At 42.0% G+C, this 23,473-nt stretch overlaps 1 protein-coding gene across 1 annotated transcript; it reads right to left on the bottom strand.

Annotated features, from left to right (window-relative positions):
• Nucleotides 1–9,440: 9,440 nt before the first annotated feature.
• On the bottom strand, nucleotides 9,441–11,115 carry LOC106008121 (theta defensin subunit D-like). Its single transcript, XM_087210085.1, has 2 exons — nucleotides 9,774–11,115; nucleotides 9,441–9,498 (listed from the first exon to the last, which is right to left on the bottom strand). Exons 1-2 carry the CDS (start codon nucleotides 10,028–10,030, stop codon nucleotides 9,441–9,443), a joined length of 315 nt encoding a protein of 104 aa, XP_087066211.1. The 5' UTR covers nucleotides 10,031–11,115.
• Between the last annotated feature and the right edge of the window lie 12,358 nt (nucleotides 11,116–23,473).

Consider the following 23,473-nt stretch of genomic DNA (forward strand, 5'->3'; position numbering starts at 1 on the left):
TCAGCTGCTGGCCTGCTGGATGTGCGGCCCTGACATCCCTCCCGTATCTGGTGGGCTCCTGAGAACCGTGTGTCAGGCTTCCCTCACCCCAGGCCGCTGCAGCCTCCATGCATTGGTTCTTCAGAGCATCTTCTCCAGGCTCTCCGCTTGCACTGCCAGCCCTGGCGTTCTCGCTACCTGGGAGCAACATGGACCTGGTACTCTGCTCTCGCCATGCATTTCTTAGCCTCTGTCCTCTGTCTCTCCTGCCCTGTGGTTTATGCAGTTACAGTCAGGGCTCTGAGGCCATGCAGTCTGCACTGTGCTCACCCACCCTCCCTGGCTGAATTTCCAGGAAGGGCTGGTGTGAGAGACCTGGAGGGTTCCTGGGACTGTTGGACATGGAGCCCTGTTCAGAAGGTTTGGGAGCCCTGCGTAGCCCACACAGCTGCAGCCCCTCCCCTGGGCCTCATCCTTTGGTCCAACCTGGGTGTGTAGTAGTCAGGGTTCTCCAGAGAAACAGAACCCATGCCTGTATTTTAGGGAACTGGCTCATGATTAGGGGGACAGGAGAAGCCCCCAGATCTGCTGGGGGAGGTGGTGAGCTGCAGACCCAAGGAAGAGCAGCAATGCAAGGCCCATGGCCGTCCGGGGGCAGGACCCCCTCTTGCTCTGGGGAGTCTGTCTCTGTTCTGTCCAGGAGTTCACCTGGTTGGATGGGGCCCCCCGCATCATGAAGGGAGCCTGCTTCACTCACATCCACCAACTTAAATGTTTATCTCCTCCAAACAAACACCTTCACAGAAGCCTCAGAATAGAGTTTGACCAACTTTCTGGGCCGTGTGGTCCAGACACGCTGATGCTCACAATTAAACACCACGAGGTGTTTGTCAAGCCTGAGTGTTCTCTGTCTTCTGATCCCCAAAGCTACGCTCCCTCTTTCTTCAGTTGATGGGGTTCTAGCAATTCTGAGTGTTCAGAAGCCCCCTTTGAAACGTTAGTTGTACCCCAGTGTTCTGTACTCCCGGGGCCCTCATGTCGAGTCTGGGCAGCAGGCTGATTCTGCTCAGGGCAGTGTCCTGTCCACAAGTCTCTGTAAAGTAGGAACAGTCATCTCTCAAGGGCGTTGTGTCCAGAAGGGAGTGGGTGGACCCGGGTGTGAAGCTCCCTGCCAGTGATGGACAGCATTGCTCACTGCTGTACATCCAGGATGACTTATATTTTAGCATCCACATCTCTGTGAGAACAAGTGGCTTGTGTTTTTCTCTGTCTTGTTTTGCTTAACATAATTTTCTGCAGTTCCATTTGTTTTGTTGTCAATGATAGGACATTATTCTTTCTTAGGGCTGAAAACTATTCCATTGTAAATAGTACATCCATAGTTTTTTAATCTAGCTCACTTGTTGATGGACACTTAAATTGTCCCATATCTTAGCTCTTGTGAATAACGCAGTGATAAACATGGGCATGGGAGTGTCTCTCTGATGTGCTTGTGTTTATTGCCTTTGGATTTATAACCAGAAGAGGGAGTAGATATATTTTTAGTCTTTTTGAGGAATCCCTGTACTAATTTACATTCTCATCAACAGTGTAAGAGCTCCTTGTATCCACTTCCTTGCTAACATTTGTTTTTTTTTTTGTATATCCTTTTATTGGTACATTTTAGGTGTACAATATAATGACATTCGTCATTGGAAATTTGCACCTTTACATAGTCTCTCTTGGTTCTTATTTTTCCCCCTTCCCCTGCCCTCCCTTCAACCCCTCCATCCCTCCCTATTTACAAAGACTTTGCTTCCATTTTTCCATTTTCTCATATTGATTCCGTTCTCTTCCTTCCTTTCCCCTACCCCTCCCACTTCCCCCTCCCCTTTGCCCCTTTTCTTCCTATTTCACATTATTATACCTTTTAGTCCTTATTTACACTTTCAGTTTCTCACACTAGAGAAACTATTTGGTATTTACAGATGTGTGTCCTATTTATTTCACGTAAGAGTATTGCTTCAATGTGCATCTATTTAGCAATAAATATCTCTAATTTCTCATTTTTGATGGCTGAGTAGTACTCCATTTTATAAAAAAACCACATTTTCTCGATCCAGTCTCCAGTTGATGGGCATTTGGGCTGTTTCCAAGTTTTAGCTATCACAAACTGTGCTACTATGAACATGGGCCCACATATATCACTGTGCTATGATTCTTTTAATTCTCTGGGGAAGATACCCAGCAGGGGAACAGCGGGGTCAAATGGGACTTCCAGTCCTAGTTCTTTGAGGTATCTCCATATTGATTTCCACAGTGGTTACACAATCTACTCTTGTGGACCAGTGTTCCTCTTTCCCCACAGCCCCGCCAGCATTTGCTAATGGTTGATTTCTTGATAGCAGCCATTCTTTCTGGAGTGAGGTAGAATCTCAATGTTGTTTTCATTTGCATCTCTCAAATGACCAGTGATGTTGAACATTTTTTCATATGTTTATTTGCCATTTGTTTGAGAAATGTCTGCTCATTTCAGTTGCCCATTTTTGGATTGGGTCTTTAAATTTGGGAGGTCTGATTTTTTAAAGTTCTGTATAGATTTGAGATAGTAGACCTTTGTCTGAGGGACCACTGGTGAAAATTTTTTCCCACATTGTGGGTTGTCTCTCCACAATGCTGGTGGTTTCTCTTGCTGTGCAGAAGCTTTTTAGTAAGAAGAGATCCCACTTGTTGATTGTTTTTGCTAGTTCACAGGCAACTGAGGGTTTGTTAATAAAGTCTTTTCCTACTCCAATGTCTTCAAGAGTTCTATCTAACCTCTGTTCCAGCCAGTTCAGTGTTTCTGCTTTAATATTTAGATCTTTAATCCATTTTTATTTTAGTTTAGTGCATGGTGAGAGATATAGGTCTAGTTTTAATCTTTGGCAACTTGAAACCCAATTTCTCCAGCACCACTTACTAAAGTGGCTATCTTTCCTCTGGTGAGGGTGTTTGGCTCCTTGGTCAAAGATGAGGTGGCTGAGCGTGTCTGGAGTTGTTTGTGCATGTTTTAATCTGTTCCACTGATCCTCAGGTCTGTTTCTTTGCCAGTACCATGCTGTTTTTATCACAGTAGCTTTGTAATATAGTTTCAAGTTGAGTATTGTGATACCCCCTGCCATGTCTCCGTTACCTAGAATTGCTTTGGCTATTCTGGGTTTCTTCTTGTTCCAAATGAATTTTTGGATTGTTTTCTCAAGGTCCATGAAGTATAGCATTTGTTGTTTATCTGGTTTTTGATAAGAGCCATTCTAACTAATTGTAGAGAATATCTCATTGTTATTTTGATTTGCATTTTCCTGATTGTTAATGGTATTTAGCATTTTAAAACTAAATTTATTGGCCTCATGTCTTCGTGTACTGTGTATTCATATCTTCTGTGCATTTTTAATTGGACTTCCTAGTTACTGAACTTTTAAAATTCCTAATTTATTTGGGAACCTCCCTGGTGGTCTAGTAGCTGTGGTTCGCTGCCTTATGTATTCTGGATACTGATCGTTTGTCTGGTGAATGGTTTGTGAAAACTATTTCTCCATTCGTAGGTTCCCAATCACTTTGCTGAATGTTTCCTTGCTGTCCAGAAGCTTCTTAGTTTGATATAATCCCATTTTTTTTTTAAAAAAAATTCAGCCCATGTGGTTATAAATATGACACTAATTACTGCACTTTAGGTCTTTAGAGTAGTTCTTTATGTGTAGAAAATGATCTTGACATGCTGGGCACGAGGGTGGCAGTCAGGCTCTCTTGGGGTCCCTTTCCTTTAGATTTCTACTTTGTGTCAAAGCCTTAACCTAACCCAGCAGCTTTTGTTTGGGATAAAGTTATGCTCAGACAGTTGTCTTACTTTAAGACACCAACTGTCTCTATGCCCAGGAGTCCTTCCTGGGTTACCGACTCCATCAGGGTCTGCCCTGTTGGCAGCAGGTGTGGTTGTGCCCATCAGCCTGCTGTTCCAGGCACGCACGCCTAGTTCATGACGACCTTGAATTTTGCACTGGGAAGCCCGCCCTCCGTGAGCCTCCAACCCCGTGAATCCCCAACGACCTTAGGGTGAAGCCGCTGTCACTTGCAGCTTCTGTCCCTCCAGCTGACACTTTGTAGGCCCAGCTCTTGTATGTGGTTCCTTGAGCTACTTGAGTTTAATTCCTTAATGTAACCTCTTGACTTAAGCATGATTTTCAGAATGCCCCAGGCATTTCACATCCTCACCTTACCAAGACCCCATTTAGGAGCCACCATGCGCCATGCCCAGCACATCCTCACCTGTTCCTGAGACCCCCCTGCTCTGCTCTCTTCTCCACCCAGGTTAAGGCCACACTCACTCCACTCTGCAGCCCCTGTGGAGTGGGATGTGGTTGAAGAAAGAAACAGACCCCTGCCGAGTGGTCTGACTTCCAGTTGATGGCCACTTGCCCTCCGCCGGTCTCCTGTGCCTGCCGCCTGCGCACGCCCCAGACAATGCCTCACACCTCCCCTCTCCCCTCCATCAGCTGCTTCTCCCTGCCCTGCTCTCAACAATAATTTAACTTCATTTTCCAAAGAAATGAGAAACCAGAAGGGAACTTACACACTTTGCTCCCCATAGGGGCACCTGCATCTGTGCCCATAAATGCTGCTGACCTTCAAGTTCCCTGAATCCCTTAGTCAGGCCAGGCCTCCGCATTTACCTTCTCCACTCTTGCATCCTAGCCTCTCCAGCAGGTGTAGGTCACTGATGACTCCACGCTGCATTTCCCAGATGGCTTTGTGCTCACCTGATTCCGACTCTGAGCAGCACTGCACAGGGTCATCTCCTGGCCTGCAGGGCACACGCCTCATTTCCCTTTGCATGTGTGGCCGCCACCCCTTATTCTCTTACTCTAAGTATTGGAAGTCCCAGGGCCTCAGTCCCTCTCCTCGGTCCACGTGCACTACTTTGCTCTTTCCTATATAACGTACAGATATTTGTATACCAGTATGTAGAGAGCTGTCTCCTTAAATAACTTCTCCAAATTCCAGTATTAATCCATGCCATAATTAATTATTTTTATTGATTAATTATTGATAAATTAATGCAATCTATTTTCTCACATTTTTTACCATTAGGAACAAAATTTTATTGACTATCTCAGTACTAATATGTCATTTTGTGTCAGGATACAAATGGTTATGTCTGAAGGATAGACCCTGGAAGTTGATTCACCAGGTCTAATAAGACCTAGTGCATTTGACAGATATGACTAAACTCCCCTCTCTAGAAGTTGGGCAGCAGCACTAATATCAGAGCCCTCTGCAGTAGCTTCTGATCTCTTGCTCAGTGCTATGGCATAAGGTTGGCGATAAAAACCTAAAAGAACTGAAGAGACAAAGAGAACTAAAGAGAAACAGGGGAGCCAGGATGACTAACACTGCTCATCCAGCACAGGTCAGTCCAAGCCAATTAGTTTTATTAGTATCAATTGAGGTAAAGGCAAGCTGTGTGCGAGGATGGGACTATGTGTGAGGAAGTGCAGTTGTGCAGTTTCTATGGAGACTAACACAGGCAAGCCTTGTAAAGGAAAAAGACAAAGCATTCTCAAATTAGGAACAGAATAGACAAAACATATGGTTGTAATTAGAACCTTGTCCTTCTAGTTAAGAGAGTGTTAGATATAGGAGTGCCAGATACTCTGACCTCGGCACATAGGCTTCGGCCGGATTCCCTTCTCTAAGCAAGCTGACTGTGGGGTTAGCTCCTCACCACTGCACTGCTTGCAGGCTGCTCTGGGCACAATCAATGCCACGGTCCCCTGTGCACAAACAGAAGTCTGCCAGCCTGGCTGCCACCCCACTCCAGATGGAGGTTTTACAAGGCATTTTTAGTGACCTCTCATTGTGGCTGTGATCTATTTTCCTCACAATAGTGATACAGTCCATGTTTCCACATGCTTAAAGGCCATTTGTATGTCTTCTTTGGAGAAATTATCTATTGAAATCCTGTGTCCATTTGTTAGTTGGATTATTAGGTATTTTTGACTGTTAAGTAGAAAATATATTCTCTATGCTAACTCCTTGCACATAAGGTTTGTGAATATTTTCTCCTAATCCTTTGGTTGTCTTTGCACACTGTTAATGGTTTCTTTTGTCAATGAATATGCAATTTACAGGTGTGTAAAATGAATCAGTTCCAGTGATCTGCTGTACAACATTGTGCCTAAGGTTCAGACTATCCTGAATCTTTAAAAGTCAGCTAAGAGACTACACATTCTTTTCAAAATAGTACAATAACGATGGCAACAAGAAGAACAATGCACTGAGATAATAGAGAAAAGAAGGAAGCCTTATTGGTCATCACCCAATTTCTCTCCCGTTTTTGTCTTCCCTGTGTTCAAGGTAGCAATGTGTCAGCTAAATTCTTCCTGGCCCAGCTGTGGCCATGAGCAGGTTGGCTGATGACAGAGCCCTGCAGGTGGCAGTGTTTTCAAAGCTTGGGGACAGTGAGATGGGGAAGCCCTGTCTAGAGCCTCCAGTGCACACTTAGGGTTCACACTCCCCACCCCACGTGCTGCCTACCAGTCCACATTCGGACTGACTTCCAATTGGGAAAAACTCCTCATTCTTGTTATACTGTGATAAACTTTCCTTATTTGCAGTTCATTACTGAGATTTGTAAAATGAAACTTTCTGATCTTTCTGTATCTGGAAGAAAAATTTGGTATCTAAGAGATTTTTGTTTTGTATTTCTCTTATAGTGAGAGAGCTTGGGCATAGTTCTTACGTTTGAGAAAATGTTGTATTTACCTTCTGGGACCTGTCCACCTTCTCTGGCAAATGTTCTTCACAGTTTGTCCCATTTGTTTGGACTTTCTTCATGTGGTTTCTAGTTTTTTCCCCTACTTAAGTTTGCAAGAATTTACCTCCATATCTTGACTAATAATTTTATGGTCTTTTATTTATTTGAAAAGTTATATCCATCTAAAAATTTATGTTGAATGTATAAGATATGAAATTTGGATCGAGCCACATTATGTTTAAGATAAATTAAAAATAGATGCATGCTGTGACCCTGAAATGCCAATCCTATGTAAATATTCAAGAGATGAGAGAATGTAGAGCTACACAAAAGCTTGCAAAAGGGGTCAGACATAAAGGATCATGTGCGACATGACTCTATCCATGTGAAATCTCCGTGATACACAAATCTGTAGAGATAGAAAGCAGAAACATGGCTGTTTAGAGCCAAAGGGCAGAGAGACTGGAGGGTAGAAAGGTATTGATTTACTTTAGAGATGCACACATCTGCAAATAAACTAAAAAGCATTCACTTTTACATTTTAAACGTATGAATGGTGTGATATGTAAATTTTATCTAAAAATTAAGTTTTCTCAAAAGATAAGAAAAACAAAAGAAATGATAACAAATCCAAATTAATGATAATATTTCTAGATGTACCCCCTCCTATACATCTGGTCCATTAATGGTTTGGGGCCAAATATAACAGAATTGTCAGTGACAGAGAGAAGGGAGCTGTTCGGCCACATTACATGCTGTCCTTAGTACATGCCTTGATCAATGTAATTTCAGATATTTGACCTGATTTTACTCAATAAATGGAGGCATTATTAGTCTATTTCTTCAATTCAAAATTACTTATAAGCTCTTTGTTCAAAAGATCTCTTTTGAAAGTATTACTTTATGTTACGTGATATTCTTACAACTTACCTTTATTGTGCATTTTGTTAAAGTTGAATGAATTTATCAATTGTAAAATGATTTCCTCAATCTACATTTTAAAACAGATCTTCTAGGATTAAGAAGATATGGTGAAATGGTGCTTTCTTTTGGAAGCTGGGAAAGCAAAGTAGGAGTTTGGAAGGTTTCTAGACAGGGCAGAGAGGTCAGTTGCTCTTGAGTCAGGTTGACCTGTCTTTTGAGATTTTTCTAGCACGTATTGGAACTAGCCCTGGATTTCTGTCTCCTGATTCTAAACCTCCCCGGAGTTTAGACTGTCAGAATGCTGAGTCTTAGAGCACAGCACATTGTAAGCGGGGCTCCAAGAGGTTCTCCTAATACAGGAGTGGCTGCCCCCGTGCTTAAAGACCCCAGACACTGCCCAAAGAGCACAGGGAACCTGAAAGCAGGGAGTTGGCTGGACGGTGGCCCTAAGGTTGTAAAAATAAGGCCAGGTGAAGAGCAGAATCCCTTGGCTCTGATTGTAAGAGGCAGGACAGACGCCTGCCCTGTGTGAAGCAGAGGTAACTGGAAGCCAGATGCAGTTGTTCCCTGGTGGGATGTATTCCTTTCCCTTCCCCCAGTGAGGGGAGTGTGGGGCCAAAAGTCTTGGGCATCCTGGGATTGCACCTGCCTGGGCAGAACAGCCACAAGTTAACATCGCAGTGTTCTCAGCAGAGGCCCCGAGAAGAGAGGAAACCCACCGGCCCGTAGGCACTGATGGGAGAACATGTTTTGAGAATCTAGAGGCTTGATCAATAGGAGATGTTTATTTTCTACATATTAACTGTGCTTGAACTGTTTTTGTGTCCTAAGGAAAACTATTCTTGGTTTTGGGAAGCATGACTATGCACTTCCTTTCATCAGCTAAGACAGTAGGATTTAATATACACTGGATTTAATATACATTTATATTAATTTAATATAAATGCAGTAAGGGAAAATCGACTTGGGAGGTTCACGTTAGGCTTACTTGTGAACCTGGAGAGTTTGATCCCAGAGTTACTGATAAAGTAAATTCGAATCAGTGGCAGTGAGGGGAACCCGAAGACTGCTGCCTGAATCCTTACCTCAAACTTTTACTGTCCACACTGGTGGGAAGAGCTGGCCCATCTGTGTCAGACCCACAGCCTCCTCTGTCCTTGCTGAGGTCCCTGTTTCCATTTGTGCCCTAGGAGGTGACAGTGGGGTCGTAGACAGCTATAGTGGCCTCCTCTGACTGCCAGCACCTCACTCAGGGACTGAGATTCCTCTAAGTCAGAATCCAGGGGACATCTCATGTCCCCTCTCTGGGAGTCTTGGCATTGATTTTAGTGTTGGGATCACAGCCTCATGGCCCTCTGTGGCCCGTCAGCTATTTTAGTCAAGCGTGGTGAACAATAGCTCTTGAAATCACACCCTTGCCTTGAAGACTGCACTTTCTCTGTCGGCATAGGACCTTGTGCACTGTGGGACATTCTCCCAGTGACCACACTGGCAAGCATAGCCATGGACAATCTCACATGTCCTTTTGTCACACCTGTGCTGTGGAACCCTTAGCTGGAAATAGTCAAACCAGAGTAGATACAGTGAGTCTCTGATCGCGCTGGACACATTGGCAGGAGTTTCTGGTGGCTTGCTGATGTGCAAGATGTGGGCCCAAGGGTCAGTGAGTATCTGAGAGAGAAAGAGGTCAGACAGAAGGAAGAGTCCCACCCACCCAGCCAGTGGCAGCTGGGCACTGCGGAGATGGGGTTTAGACACGACCCTGAGCTCACGGGAGGAAGGAGGCAGGCTGAGGCCGGATGGAATCCCCACGTGGTGGGCAGCAGCTGGAGAAGGAGCAGTAGGGGAGCTGGGCCACCCTGCCCAGCGTCTGCAGATCTCAGTGCCCACTACTGTGGTGTCCTCAGCTCCCATTCAGTCCTGCCTGCAGCTGCAGCATACATGACCCTTGGAAGTCAGGCCCCGCACTCTCAGTATGACATATCTTGGAATGAAAAGTCTTTGGAAGAAGACCATCTCTTGACTTATTTGGCTGTCAGATTTCAGTTTTTTCCATAGGAAGTGAAGGCCCACAGAAATTAAACATACAAAACTAAGTGACCTGGGTCTTTCGAGACCTGCTCCCACAGCCCATTTCTGGACCTTCCTCTCTAGACTCCACACCGCCATCCCATTGGGTCTCTCACCTTGGGGTTGAAGACCAGAGTGCTCAGGCCCTGCAAAGGAGATGGCCATGTCCTGGTTCTCCTGCAGTGGCTGCTGCTGTTCCAGATCCTCCTCAGCAATTCCTGGGAGAGGCTCAGCCTGGGCCTGCAGGGCCAGCAGGAGAATGGCAGTGAGGAGGGCGAGGGTCCTCATGGCTGGGAGTCACTGGAGGGTGGAGAGCAGGATCCCGGTGTGTGGGAGGGAGGAGCGAGGCTGTATTTATGGGTCGGCTAGGAGAAGGCTCAGAGGCAGAGGGTGGAGGGAGGGAAGGTGTATGTCTGCATAAAAGTCTGTCACTTTTGATGTTTTGTTTTTGTCGTTGTCTGATTTTTTTTGATTATATATACCTATTAATTAATCTTCTATTTTGTTTAACTTTTTGTCTTCCTTTCCTTGTGTCTTTTCCCCACCAATTCCAGTTTTACTTTTCTTGTAGTTTCTTGTGGTGTAACAATTCATTGCTTATTTGAGATTTTCCTACTTAGAGGAAATTGGGCTTTATTGCTCCTAACTTCTCTCTGAGAACTACTTCTGGTGCATTTACGTGTGTTATAACGTGTTTCCATTTCATTTTGTCTTTTCAAAATCATTCAATTTCATTTTAAGTTTACTTGGTGCGTCTCTCACCATTCAAGACCCTCTAGTTGCAGTTCCTTGCATGTTACAATTTCTCAAGTTCTTGTTGGTGATTTCTGAGTTGATTCGTTGTATGGTTTTATGTTCGGAACATACATTTGATGTGATTTCCATTATTAACAATATGTTGTGACTGGTTTTGGGACCTGGCATGTAATCTCTACTGGGGAAGTTTCCTTGTGCTGCTCAGAAGAAATCAAGTTCTTATGTCTTTTTTGAGAATAGTGCTGTAAGTAGGTGTTAAATCCACTTAGAGTATAAGATAGTGACTTTGTGGCTGATTTTTTGTCTGGGTGATTTTCATATTTGAAAGAGAGGTTTGTTATTTTTTGCTAACAGTTATTTGTCATTTCTTTCTCTGCTGAGATGTATTAACATTTGGTTCTTATGGTGATGGTCTGTAGTTTTGGGTGCATATATATTTTCAGTCACTCTATACTCATGGAGAAATGGCACCTTCATCGTTATGTGCAGCCTTGTCTGTCCTCATACACTTTTACTTAGCGTCTGTTTTAGAGTCAGAGGGGCCTCGGTGTATGGAGGCGAGGATGCAGGGGTTGTCCCTTGCCCTTGGTGTTAGGGTCTTGGGACTTCCTGGCCTTCTGTCCTGAGGCCCTGAGGTGCTTGTGGCTACTCGAGGGGCAGAAGCCAGCCTGGGTCCTGATGGTCACAGTGTCCACTCTGTGATGTCACTCACTCCGAGCTTTGCAATTCACTGTTTGAGTTTAGCTGCTGTGCAGTCTACTTTGAAGATGTCCATGGGTGCTGTCCTACATGCAGTGGCTTTTCTAAGCCCGTGGAGCCCTAGGAAATGTGCTCCTCTGCCCAAACGCAGACCCCGCCCTTGCCATGGGCAGTGCGTGTCTGCTAGGTCTGAGCTGTGAGGAGCAGCTTTCCTGTCCTGAGCCGTCTCCATGGACCGTGACAGCTTCCTGGTGGCTGAGTCCTTCACTGAAGTGCTTCTGGGAAGGAACAGCTCCACGAGCCATGCTGGAACTTTCATCTAATGTTTAAAGAGTGCTTTTCACCTTCTTGAAAAAAAGTCAGCATGTTTTGTAAATATAAGTAGTGTTTATTTAAATGAACAAATCCAGCACTGCCCACAAGAAACGAGTCCATCTTACAGTTAGTGTTTGTGTCTTTTGATTTCCATTTGCAGTGAGCACGATTTCCTATCCCTTGACCTTCAGTCTCTGGGTCCTTTCCTGGTAGGTGAGTCTCTTGTAGACTGCATGCAATTGCATGACTTTTTAAAATAGTTTCAGGGGCCCAGGGATGTAGCTCAGTGGCACTGTGCCTGCCTGGCAAGCACAAGGTTCTGGTCGATCCTGGTTTCTTGGGAAAATATTCAACAAAAATGTTTCCAACTCTTTCTCTTTTAATTGGGTGATTTCTTTCCTTTACATTCACGGTTACGATTCACAGATATGGACTCACTCCTGGCATTTTGTTACCAATTTTCTGGCTATTTTGTACCATTCTTTTGTTTGGAGTTTTCTCTTTGCTCACTTTGTGCTTTGTGGTTCTCAGCAGTGACAGGGTTAATTTCTTTGTTTTGAATATAGGTGTGAGTGTGTGTGTCTATGAGTGTACTGCTATTTTATGTGGCTACTACTGGGCTTTGTAGAAAGTTTTAGGGATATTATATACTATTTGGGCTGGTAACAAGTTGAGTTCATGTACAAAACCTCTAAAGTTTGCCCTTGTAAATTGTTCATCATTTTCTGGCTTCCTTTAGATATTTGCGTATTGTGTGTTCCTTTCCAGCTTCAGCAGATGCATTTTTCTTGGTCTATTTCCCCGCTGACTCTTTGTACTCGAGACTGAAAGACTCTAGACTGCTATTCGTGTGATGAAGTGTTTTGAATTTGGTTATTAATTTACCCCAACCCTTGAGGTTTCCTTTGTTCCTGAGAGGAGTTATTTTCCTTTCTCTTGTGGGTGAAGTACTCCGTCAAATATTTCTTATGGGGCCAATGTAACTATAGTTATGAATTCCCTCTGCCTTTCTAGTGTGTAAGACCTTTATTTCTGAAAAATAGCCTTGCTGCACGGAGCATTCTTGGGTGGCAGGTTATTTTTGAGTCCACGTTTCTTCTTTAAGCACTTTGAATATACTAGTTTTCCAAGGTGCTGGCTTCTTGCTGAGAAATCTGCTCATGGTTAGTTGCAGTCTGAAGTACATAGGCCTTATGCTTTTTCTGTTTCATTGTTTTTAGAATTCATTGGGTTTTAAGCTTTGATGGTTTAGTTATCACATGCCTGAAAAAAGAGCTCTGTGGGCTGAACATTATTTGATCTTTGAGCTTTATGAATCCCACGCAAGGTTTGAGATTTTGTAGCAGTTTTTACATCAGCTAAGCTCTCTGCATTTTTGTGTTTTTCTCCCTGTGAAACTGCTATGATGAGGACATTTGTCTAATTAATTGTTCCCTTTAGTCACATGGACTTTTGGCTCTTTGTCAGAATTTTCCTTCTTTTCATCTGAGTAGGTTGTACAAAACTCTTGTCTTCATATTCCAGCATTCCTTCTCCTCTTTTATTTCCTTTGCTGTTGAAGCTACTTTTTTCCACCTCTCATTCACTGACTCTCCAGTTTCAAAGTTTCTGTTTGGTACTATGTTTGAATTTGTCATTAGGATCCTGACTTGCTCTCTGATTTTGTTGAATTATTGGTATTCCTTTCTATCTCACTTGGATTCCCTGAGGTCACTCTTCAAATTACTTTGCACGTGATTTCTAAAGGTCTATTTCTGTGGTGTTTAGTGCTTGAGAATTATATTATTCATACAAAACATGCTATAACCACCATGGGATGAAATTAGTAATCAATAGCAAAATAAAATTTGGGAAACTTATGAATATGTGAATGTTACACCACTTTCTAAAGTAGACAATGGTTCAAAGAAAAAAAATCAAGAAAAAAATCTCAATATTCTTTGAGATAAATTAACGTGAACATACAACATACTAAAATTCATGAGATGAACATAAAATGCTCTTTATAGGAAATATAGAGGCATAAATGGTTCTATTTCTCATAATTTAACTATATACCTAAGAATCTTTAAAAAGAAAAAACTAAGTCTAAAATAAAAATTAAAGATGGACAAAAGATCATAGAGGAAATATGAAAACAACATAGAAAAAATAAAGGAGAATATCATTGTAAAAATCTGGCTATACAAAATGTATGAAACTTTACTTTGATAATGGAAATAGAAGAGGTTTAAATTTCTTGAGTAAGAAAAAATAAAATTCTTTCTGAAATCACAAAAGTAGTATTAAAAGAATTACTATGGAGGGCTGGGGATGTAGCTCAGCAGCATAGTGCCTGCCTGGAAGGCACGAGGTCCTGAGTATGATCCTTGGTACAAAAAAAAAGAATTACTATGGAAAAATGTACGAGAAAAATAAAATGAATGAAATAGTCGAATTCCAAGAGGGCCACAAATTACCAAATATAAACCAAAAAGAAATAAGAATGTACTGAGAGGATTAACCATTGAGAAAATAGAGTTTTAATTTTAAAAACCTACTTAGAAATAAATACTCAGTCCTAATGTCTTCATTGTATTTTACTATACATTTTAAAGAATAATTAATATATTTCTTCAGAAATTCCTCCTATGTCAGAAAAAGGAGAAACATTTCTGACTTTTTTCACTGAGGACAGTATTATCTCAATACTACACCATTTTCAGTGAGGCAGAAAATCAAAGATACTACAGAAATAGAACAGTACAGTGTGATATTACAGATGAATATGGACACAAAAGTCCTCAACATTACAGTAGCAAGTTGAGTCTAAGTGCTTAGAAAAGAACAATGTACCAAGATGAAACACAATATATGCAATGAAGGGAAGATTGCCCTAGCACCCAAAATCAAGTAGTGTGAAAGTGTAGATCAATAAAATAAGAAACCAGTCCATGAATGCTATCAGCAGGTGCAGAGGAAGCACATGCCCAAAGTCAAGTTTTGTTTCTTGGCCAAAGCAGTAAAGTGAGTGCAGGAGGTCACTTTGCTGGATGTGATAAGAGCCTGTACCAGATCCCTGAGCTAGCAGCCCACTCCCTGAGAAGACAGGTGCTCTACTTTGAGGTGTGGAAGAGGCCGGAGAGGTCCAGGCTCAGCAGGCTGGATCCCACTGTCCCGAGGGCTGTGAAGTGCTGCTGGGGATGTCCAAGAAGGAAACAGAGCCAGATGGTGAAGGAGGAAGTACAGTGGTCTTTGCTTGTGGAGGACACAATCTTGTGCATAGAAAATCCCAAGGTTTATTAAATTACCATTGAAACAAATTCATGTGTATAAATTGTTGCAGGATACAAGATAAATACACAAACATCATTCATAAAGCAATACCCTGTGATATAGATTCAAACATCACTTTCACAAATTCTTATTTCAGTACTGTTGAAAAATATGCCATTGAAAAAGGCAAGCAAAGAATGTCAGACTTGTTTTTTGAAGGATACACATGCTGCAGAACACATTTAAAAATCTGTAAATAGATGTAAGATAATTCAATGGTCATATTGTAGATGTAAGGTTATGATGGAAATTCTGCCAAATTATTGGATAGGACCAATGAATACCTTTTATAATGCGAGGTGACCTTTGTGCAGAAGTTGATAAACTGAGCTGGCTGAAGGTATGCACTTCTTCCTGGAGCCCAGAATTTAGGAGCCTGAGAAAGAAAGATGGCAGCCAATTTTACACTGGGAACTAAGTCTTACTTGGACTACACAGGAAGATCTTGCCTAAAAAAAAAACACAACAAGCAAACCCAAAACAAAATGTGAAAACTTGTCAAAGTGCTGTTGGAGTTGTTATGGAATTAGCAGAGACACAAAATAAAAAAAAATCACTTGAAAGAAGATAAAACAGTCTTCTTTTTAAAACTTTCTACAAATAAATATTAATAACAATTGTGAGGTCCTTGTACAATAACAGGCATAGGAATCAATGAAATAGAATTAATCGTGCTGAAATAAAAATGCCCATAAAAATCTGACTTTCTGAAAAATAGTAACACCCTTGTTTTTGGGAAACAAACACATCATTAACAATTGTTGCTCAGCAACCATCTGTCCACTAACAGTAGGACTGAGTTGGATGCTACCTCACAGTACTACAATATACAACTCAGTGGATTGCAGAATTTAAAGAAAATCTCAAAGTATGAAATTCATTGAATAACTTGTAAGGCTAAACCTTCATATATTATACCTGACAGTGAACTCTTAAAGAAGATGCCATGTCATGAGCAACAAATAAAAATATAAGTATACATTTTACAATTAGTAACTTTTGAATTTTGAATGACAGGATCGAGAAAGTGAATGGAACAAATCATTGAGTGAGAGAAAAGCACTGCAAATCATGTCTGTCATGAGAGAGACATTTGGAATTTTTGTAGACCTTGTAAGTTGATTCTAAAGAGAAATCTCCATTTAAGAAGGGGCATATGATCTCAGTACACATTTCTCTAAAAGAGATGTAGAAGTCCACGAATGAGCAGTCTGGTGGTTGTGTCCAGGTAGTGCTTACAGAGCAGTGTCATTTTCACAAAGAGAGCAGGTGTCTCTAGCTGGTCCAGTGTCAAAGGCATTTGCACCCCCGGGGAACATGCTACAAGGGCAAATGCTTGGGTTTCACCCCAAACTTACTAAATCAACCCACTGGGCAGTGGATCTCAGCAATAATGTTTTAAATGACACCTGTTCAGAAGTAGATCTTGATATTTCATCTGTAAAGATTCAGGACACAGACTTCTCCCAAGTCCTCAGAAAAGTGATAGATGTTTTCTTCACTTCCTTTTGCATCACTGGCACAAAATACCTGGCCCTCACAACTTAAATGAGGACAGGTTTATTTTGGCTCCCAGTTTCAGTGAATTCAGTCCATACTTGTTTGGCCCCAAGGCAGGAATGGCAGGTTAGAATGCATGGAAATGCATGCTGAATTCCACGCTGAGTGTCATGGAAGAGCTGCTCACTGCATGGTGGTGAGGCAGCAGAGAGGACAGGAGACTGGGAGGAGAACACACATTTCCAGCTCATGCTCCACCTGCACCCAGCCTCCACCTCCTAACAGCACAGCCAGCTACTGAATGATCAATGGGCGGATCCACAGATGAGAATTCCACCCTCATCCAACAATCGTCTTCCACAGCCAGGATTTGGGGGACACTTGAGATCTAAACCATGACACCAGAACACATTTCCTGAAATGCCCTAGATGAGACCTGTGTAGGCTGAAAGTGTTCTGAATTCCAGGGACATTCCTAGGGATGTGTCATTTGTGTCTAGGTACCCATCAGTGTGCTAATGCATGTTTTCATACTTACTTTAGCTTGGCATTAATGACTGTGTCCAAGGAGGTCTTTAATGACAGAGAAGGCTGTAAATAAATTTGTGCTGCCCTCTGAAAGGTTTCTTGTCCAAGATGTAATAGTTATCCAATCAGAAGAGCCTCCTGTGCATGGGAACGAAAATGATTACACTGCAACCCGGATACCTGGCCGTAGAGCTGTTACTTACATGACATGATGTATCCAAGAGGGTCATATACTTCAGCGATTTATCACACTTTACCTATAGGAACATTCTAGAACTGTGTGGCCAGTTTGGGAAGTAGAAATTATTCCCAATATATGCTAAGACAAGTAGAATAAACTACAAAGAATAAAGAGACAAATATACTTGCCAGAGACAAATATAAAGGTGAGGTTCTGAGAGACTTATCAGGTGTCATATCATAATGTCTGAAAGGCTCAAGAAAACAGATAGAACCTGTGGTCAGAGGAAATCTTACATCAGGATAATGACGAGCAGTGTGTGCACTATGAGCAGTTGATGTGATTTCCTTCCAGCTCTCCCACTCTCCTTCCCCAGACTCACACAATTGCAAATGCCTGAGGGCAAATGCCATGTGAAGGGCACAGGACTCTCACGCTCTGTGAGAGTGAACAAGCACAATTATAGATAAGCAAATTTATGCCAGGAGAGGTAGACTTCCCCACCATATCCTACAGGCTTGAGAACCTTACCTCTGCTCCTTGAATTTCTCTACTCACCCCACCCTCCACTCCCACATCTAGGCTTGAGCAATGGCCAAGGATGAAGGAGTCCTGATCAGGACAAAGGCCATTGGTCTGGTCTTCATCTTCACAGCTCCATGTTGTCCCCACATTGAGGTGACATCCGATATGAGACTCTGACCCGTGTCCACACTGTCTCCCCAGTGAAGTGAGACCTGGCCCTTCAGACCACTGACCAGAGGTCGCTGAAGTAGCACCTCCAGAAGGTGGCCAGGCCATCTTAAGAATCCAGTTTGCCTTTGCAGGTTGTCCTCAGAGGGAAGGGAGAACTTCAGGGTGGGTGTGAAGATCACACTGCAATCATCTAAATCCAAACTTCTCAATATTAGTACCAGAGAAGATTTTCAGCAAATGCAGAGTAGATTCCATGAAGGAGCCTTGAATGCATGATAACAGGGAATAGCAATGCAGGACTGAGTTCACCAACAGAAGCCCAACTCTGGGTATTGCTAGAGATTTTACGTTACTTGGGAGACTTCCATTGATCCCATATGAGCCTTTGGGTAAGCACACATCTTGCCTTTGCTTCACTTTCCTGACATAATAAGCACAGTTCTTAGTGCTGCAAGGTGGATTACTATGTGCCATCCATGGGGAGTTTTCAGCTGTTTTTAGAACATTGCAGAATATCAAGAGCCTGACAAAATATCCATGCCAAACAGTGCATTGTTACTAGAAATGCAGAGCTTTTTATTAAAATATACCTGCACTTATTTTATACCCAAGAAAATGTATTCACTTGAGGGCACTTGTAGGAAGTAGCACAGAATCTGTCCTCTGATTATAAACCCTCCCAGGAGGATATGAAAGGTTCTGGTGAGCGTATAATGACGTCTCTTATGCTGGAGGACCTTGGGGATTTACCTGCACAGGGATGCTTAATAAGGCCAGAGTGCGACCCCTCAGGTGGTGACAATATGGCCAAGGCAAGGGCAGCACCCACATGTCTCTGTTTGGCAAGAACCAGGACAGACACCCAGGACTCTGTGAACCATAGAAAACCGGATGCCAACCCATTGGCAGAACTTGTTTTCCTGTCTCTGCCATGAGAGCTCTATGAGGCTCAGCAGGAAGCTAGTTTTGGACCCCTATGGGAAGGATGCCACAGTAAAAGCCACAGCTTTCCTGGTTTGGGTGTTTGCCAACTCCCAGAGAAGGAAGAAAAGCAGAGAGCCCTCAGATACAGCCGGGAGAAGACAGTTTCAGAGTCAGTTTAGAGCTGTGATCCACCAGGAGATGTCCTTTCTCCATAGTAATTCCATCTTCACAGAGTGCTTTCTATCCCAATGGAAACTACTCCTTATTCATGAAGTGCTGCTATGCGTTCTTATTAGTTTATCAACTAGTGAAGTAGAAATTCATGTAGGTCCCACCAGTGGAGAGGTAGTAAAGGGGATGCTATTGGGAAGGTCTGCATCAGTTTAGTTGGATCTGGAATTGTGCATCTCACTGTGACTGTGTGGCCTGGGTCATGTTCTGACTGTTGTGTGCAGGCTGGGAGAGCCTCACTCAGAGGTGGGACCCTTTGGAGTCAGCACGCAGGGCATGTGGGGACTGAAGGCCTGCTTCAGCTCAGGGGCCTGGGCACTGCTTTGCCAGTGGCACTCACAGTTTGGTCTGGGCCTTGCAGATGGATTCAGTCCAGTGTGGCAGACAGCTCTCTTGAGCACTGTCACTTTCCCTGCAGATACAGTTTCTCTGTCACTCTCAGATCTTTGGGACAGTTTTGCAGGGACTAGATGGTGAGCACAACCGTGGAGTGTTGCACACTGCCTTTCCACTCCAGTGCTGGGAGCCCTTAGTTGACGTTAAGGAGCCATTTGTCTTTTCTGGTGCTGGACATGCTGCAGGGCTCTGGTTACTTTCTGACAGGTTGTCAACATCTGCAGGAAAAGGGCCAATGGTCAGTGGTTCTTTGGGAGTGAGGTGGAGTCATACAGAAGGAAGAGTCACACCCCTGCCAGGAAAGCAGACTGGACTACCAGAGACACTGCATGGTCCAGGTGTGATTCTGACCTTTGCAATGGGAGGAGGAACAAAAGTTTCATTTGGATTCAAACACCAAGGCCTGTGCATGTTGAGTGAGTAACAGTTGGAGACAGGACAGCAGGGGGTATTGTGGCCAACAGAGCAGAGCCTGCAGCTGTGGGAGTGTTGCAGTGCTGAAGACCCCTGGGTGAGCAAAAAGTTGCTTTAACAAAGTCACAGCAGGCTGCATCTTTTGAAATGAGAAGACATGTAATCAAGTTTCAAACAAGGCTTCCAGATCACCTAAGCAACCCCAAAGGGAAACAACCCAGAACAATCTGATACTCAACCACCTGGACTCCCTGAACTGGCAACAAAAGAGGATCTGGAAAAAATGAAATCAGAAATAATTTTGCAGATCACAGCAGAGATTGTGCTCATACTGCAAGACATGATTAAGAAATCTAAAGAGGACACATAAAAAAAATAGAGGAGCTGAGGAACATGATGGAATTCCAACATAGGAAATAAATGGCATCCATAAAAGAGATGCAAACATATTTCCAGGAGATTAAAAACTCCATTGAAAGTTTATACTGTAGAATGAGTGAATGGGAGGACAGAATTTCAGATATGGAAGATAAGATTGCAATTAGTGACCAGGAAAAGAAAAATTTCTTTATAATAGTAAGGGACCATGAGAAACCAAGCCAGCAGGTCCTAGATGATAAAAGAATATCATAAGACTGATCACAGGCAATGAAGAAACAGGAGAGAGTGTAGATGACATAAAAAAGCTGTTCACAGAAGTGATGGCAGAAAATTTCCCAAGCAGGGGAAGAGAACTTGACATACAGATTAGTGAGGCATATAGGACTCCAACTAGCCATGCTCAAAAAAAACTACACATAGGTATATAGTAGTTAGGATTCCAGAAACCCAATAGAAGAAAAATATTCTACCAGCTGTTAGAGAAAAGAAACAAATCACATTCGAAGAAACCCCATCAGAATCACAGCAGTCTTCTCAATAACCCCTCAAAGCAAGAAGAGCTTGGAGTGACGTGTTTCAACCCCTAAAGGAAAACAGTTTCCAACCCAGATTGATGTACCCTGCAAAACTCTCTTTCAAAATTGATGGAGGAATAGCACATTTTCATGAAAAGAAGCATCTGAGGAACTTCATGAATACCAATCCAGCCCTTCAAAAAATTTTATACAATATCTTAGGAAAAGACAACATGCATCACAACCCCAGGAATGCAAAGGAGGAGAATGCAACAAAAAGAAAAAGTCATGACAATGATAAGTCAATATGTATCAATTATAACCATCAATGTTAATGCTCTCAATTCTCCAGTCAAAAGAAATAGACTTGCAAAATGGGTCAAGGAGCAAGACCCAGGTCCAAAGGGGTAGGGGTGGTGGGAGGGGATGGGGAAAGGAAAGATTCAAAAGGAAAAATTATTAGAAAAGAAAAAAAAATGGAAACGAAGTCTATATAAATAGGGAAGGGTGGAGGGGGTGAGGGGTGCATAGGTAATGGGGGGAAAAATGAAAACCAAGATACATCACGTACAGGTACAAGCACCCAATGATAAATGTAAACATATTGTATATGTAAAATGTACCAATAAAAGAATTTAAGAAAGAAAAAATAAGAAGCAAGACCCAACAATATGCTGCATACAAGAAACACACTTAATTCAAAACAAAACTCATAGACTGAAAGTTAAATCCTGGAAAACAATACTCCATGTGACAGGAACCTAAAAACAAGCAGGAATAGCTATTCTTTTTGCAGATCAAGTGGATTTTAAACCAACACTCATAAAGAGACACAAAGAAGGACACTACATCCTTGTAAAGGGAACAATCCAAGAGGAAGAGTTGATAATCATAAATGTATATGCACCAAACACTAGTGTGCCCAACTGTATAAAACAAATACTAACAGACATGAAAAATCAAATAAGCACTAATACAATAGTATGGGGGACCTGAATGTCCCACTGTCACAAACAGATGGATCAACTAGATGAAAACTAAGCATTGAAATACTAGAACTCATTCAAACTTTTGAACAAGTGAACTTAACAGATGTTTACAGAGTGGTTCACCCCACAAAATCAGAATACACATTCTTTTCAGCTGCACACAGGTCGTTGTACAAAATAGACCTTATACTCGCTCATAGAACATGTTTAAGTAAGTGTAAGGGAATTGATGTTATCCCCTGTATATTATCAGACTGTGATGAAATTGAAGATGCATGGCAAAAGAAACTGCAAAAATTTCATAAAGACATGGAAACTGACAACACACTTCTGAATAACCAATAGGTCACAGAAAAAATTAAAGAAGAAATCAGACAGTTCCTTCAATTACATGAAAATGACAATACAACATACCAGAATCTATGCGACAAAAAGAAAGCAGTCTTATGAGGGAAATGCATAGCAATGAATATTCATTTAGGAAAACAGAGTGAGCCCAATTAAACAACCTGATGCTGAGCCTCAGGCTTCTAGAAAAAGAAGAGCAGGACAAACCCAAAGCTGATGCATGGGAGGAAATTATAAAGATCAGAGCAGATATCAATGCAATGGAGACTAAGAGAACAATACAGAAAATCAATGAAGCCAAGAGTTGGTTCTTCAAAAGAATAACAAAATTGAAAAACCCTTAGCTAACATTATCTGACAAAGGAAATAAGATGCCCAAATCCATGCAATTAGGAATGAAAATGAAGAAATTACTATGGACCCAGCAGAAATACACTGGATCATCAGTACCTACTTTGAGAAACTATATGCCAATAAGATAGAAAATGCAGAAGAAATGGACAGATTTCTGGGTACATATGAATTACCAAAGTTGAATGAAGATGACCTAAAATTTCTAAACAACCCAATATCGATCAATGAAATTGAAAATGTTATTAAAATCTTATCAACGAATAAAATCCCAGTCCTGATAGATTCACTGCTGAATTCTACAAGACTTTTAGAGAGGAACTACTGCCAATACTGCTTATACACTTCAATGAAATTAAAAAGGAAGCAATACTCCTGAATTCATTCCTGGAAGCAAGCATCACCTTGATCCCCAAAGCAGAGAAAAATCCAACCAAAAAAGAGAACTATAGTCCAATTTCACTAATGAACATAGATGCAAAAATCATTAATAAGATTCTGGCAAATAGAATGCAGAAGATGATCAAGAAGATCATACACACTGACTGAGTGTGATTCATCCCAGGGATGCAGGGATGGTTCAATATATGCAAATCAATTAATGTTATATACTATATCAATACAGCCAAGACCAAAACCATATGATCATCTCAATAGATGCAGAAAAAGCATTCAACAAAATCCAACACGCATTCATGACAAAAACCCTACCAAAAATTGAAATACATGGTCTCTACCTCAATCTGATAAAAACCATCTATGAAAAACCAATAGCCAATATCATACTAAATGGTCAAAAACTGAAATTCTTCACACTAAAATCAGGAACAAGACAAGGATGTCCACTATCATCACTCCTGTTCAATATAGTTTTGGATACATTAGCCACTGCAATTAGATAAGGGAGAGAAATAAAAGGAATAAAGATAGGAAATGAAGAAGTTAAATTGTCATTACTTGCAGATGTCATGATACTCTCTATAGAAGACCCAAAGAACTCCAGCACAAGTCTTCTAGACGAAATAACCAAATTCAGTAAAGTAGTGGGATACAAGGTCAACAAACAAAAATCAATAGCTTTCCTCTACACAAACAACAGACTCACTGAGAGAGAAATAGGGCAAACAATTCCTTTCACAATAGCATCCAAAAAACTGAAATACCTAGGAATCAACCTAACAATAGAAATCAA

The sequence above is a fragment of the Heterocephalus glaber genome, unplaced genomic scaffold (genome assembly GCF_053883595.1).
Source record: "Heterocephalus glaber isolate CG9 unplaced genomic scaffold, H.glaber_assembly_v1.0 deba00001104, whole genome shotgun sequence".
Taxonomy (NCBI): domain Eukaryota; kingdom Metazoa; phylum Chordata; class Mammalia; order Rodentia; family Bathyergidae; genus Heterocephalus; species Heterocephalus glaber.

What these genes read in the sequence shown, in the direction of transcription:
- LOC106008121 (XM_087210085.1), bottom strand. Translation starts at nt 10,030, where the DNA reads ATGAGGACCCTCGCCCTCCTCACTGCCATTCTCCTGCTGGCCCTGCAG. An exon ending in GCAGGTCTCGAAAGACCCAG is followed by an intron (nt 9,499 to 9,773) that starts GTCACTTAGTTT and finishes CTCCTTCTCCAG; the next exon opens with CTGCTGCCCACCACGTGGGG.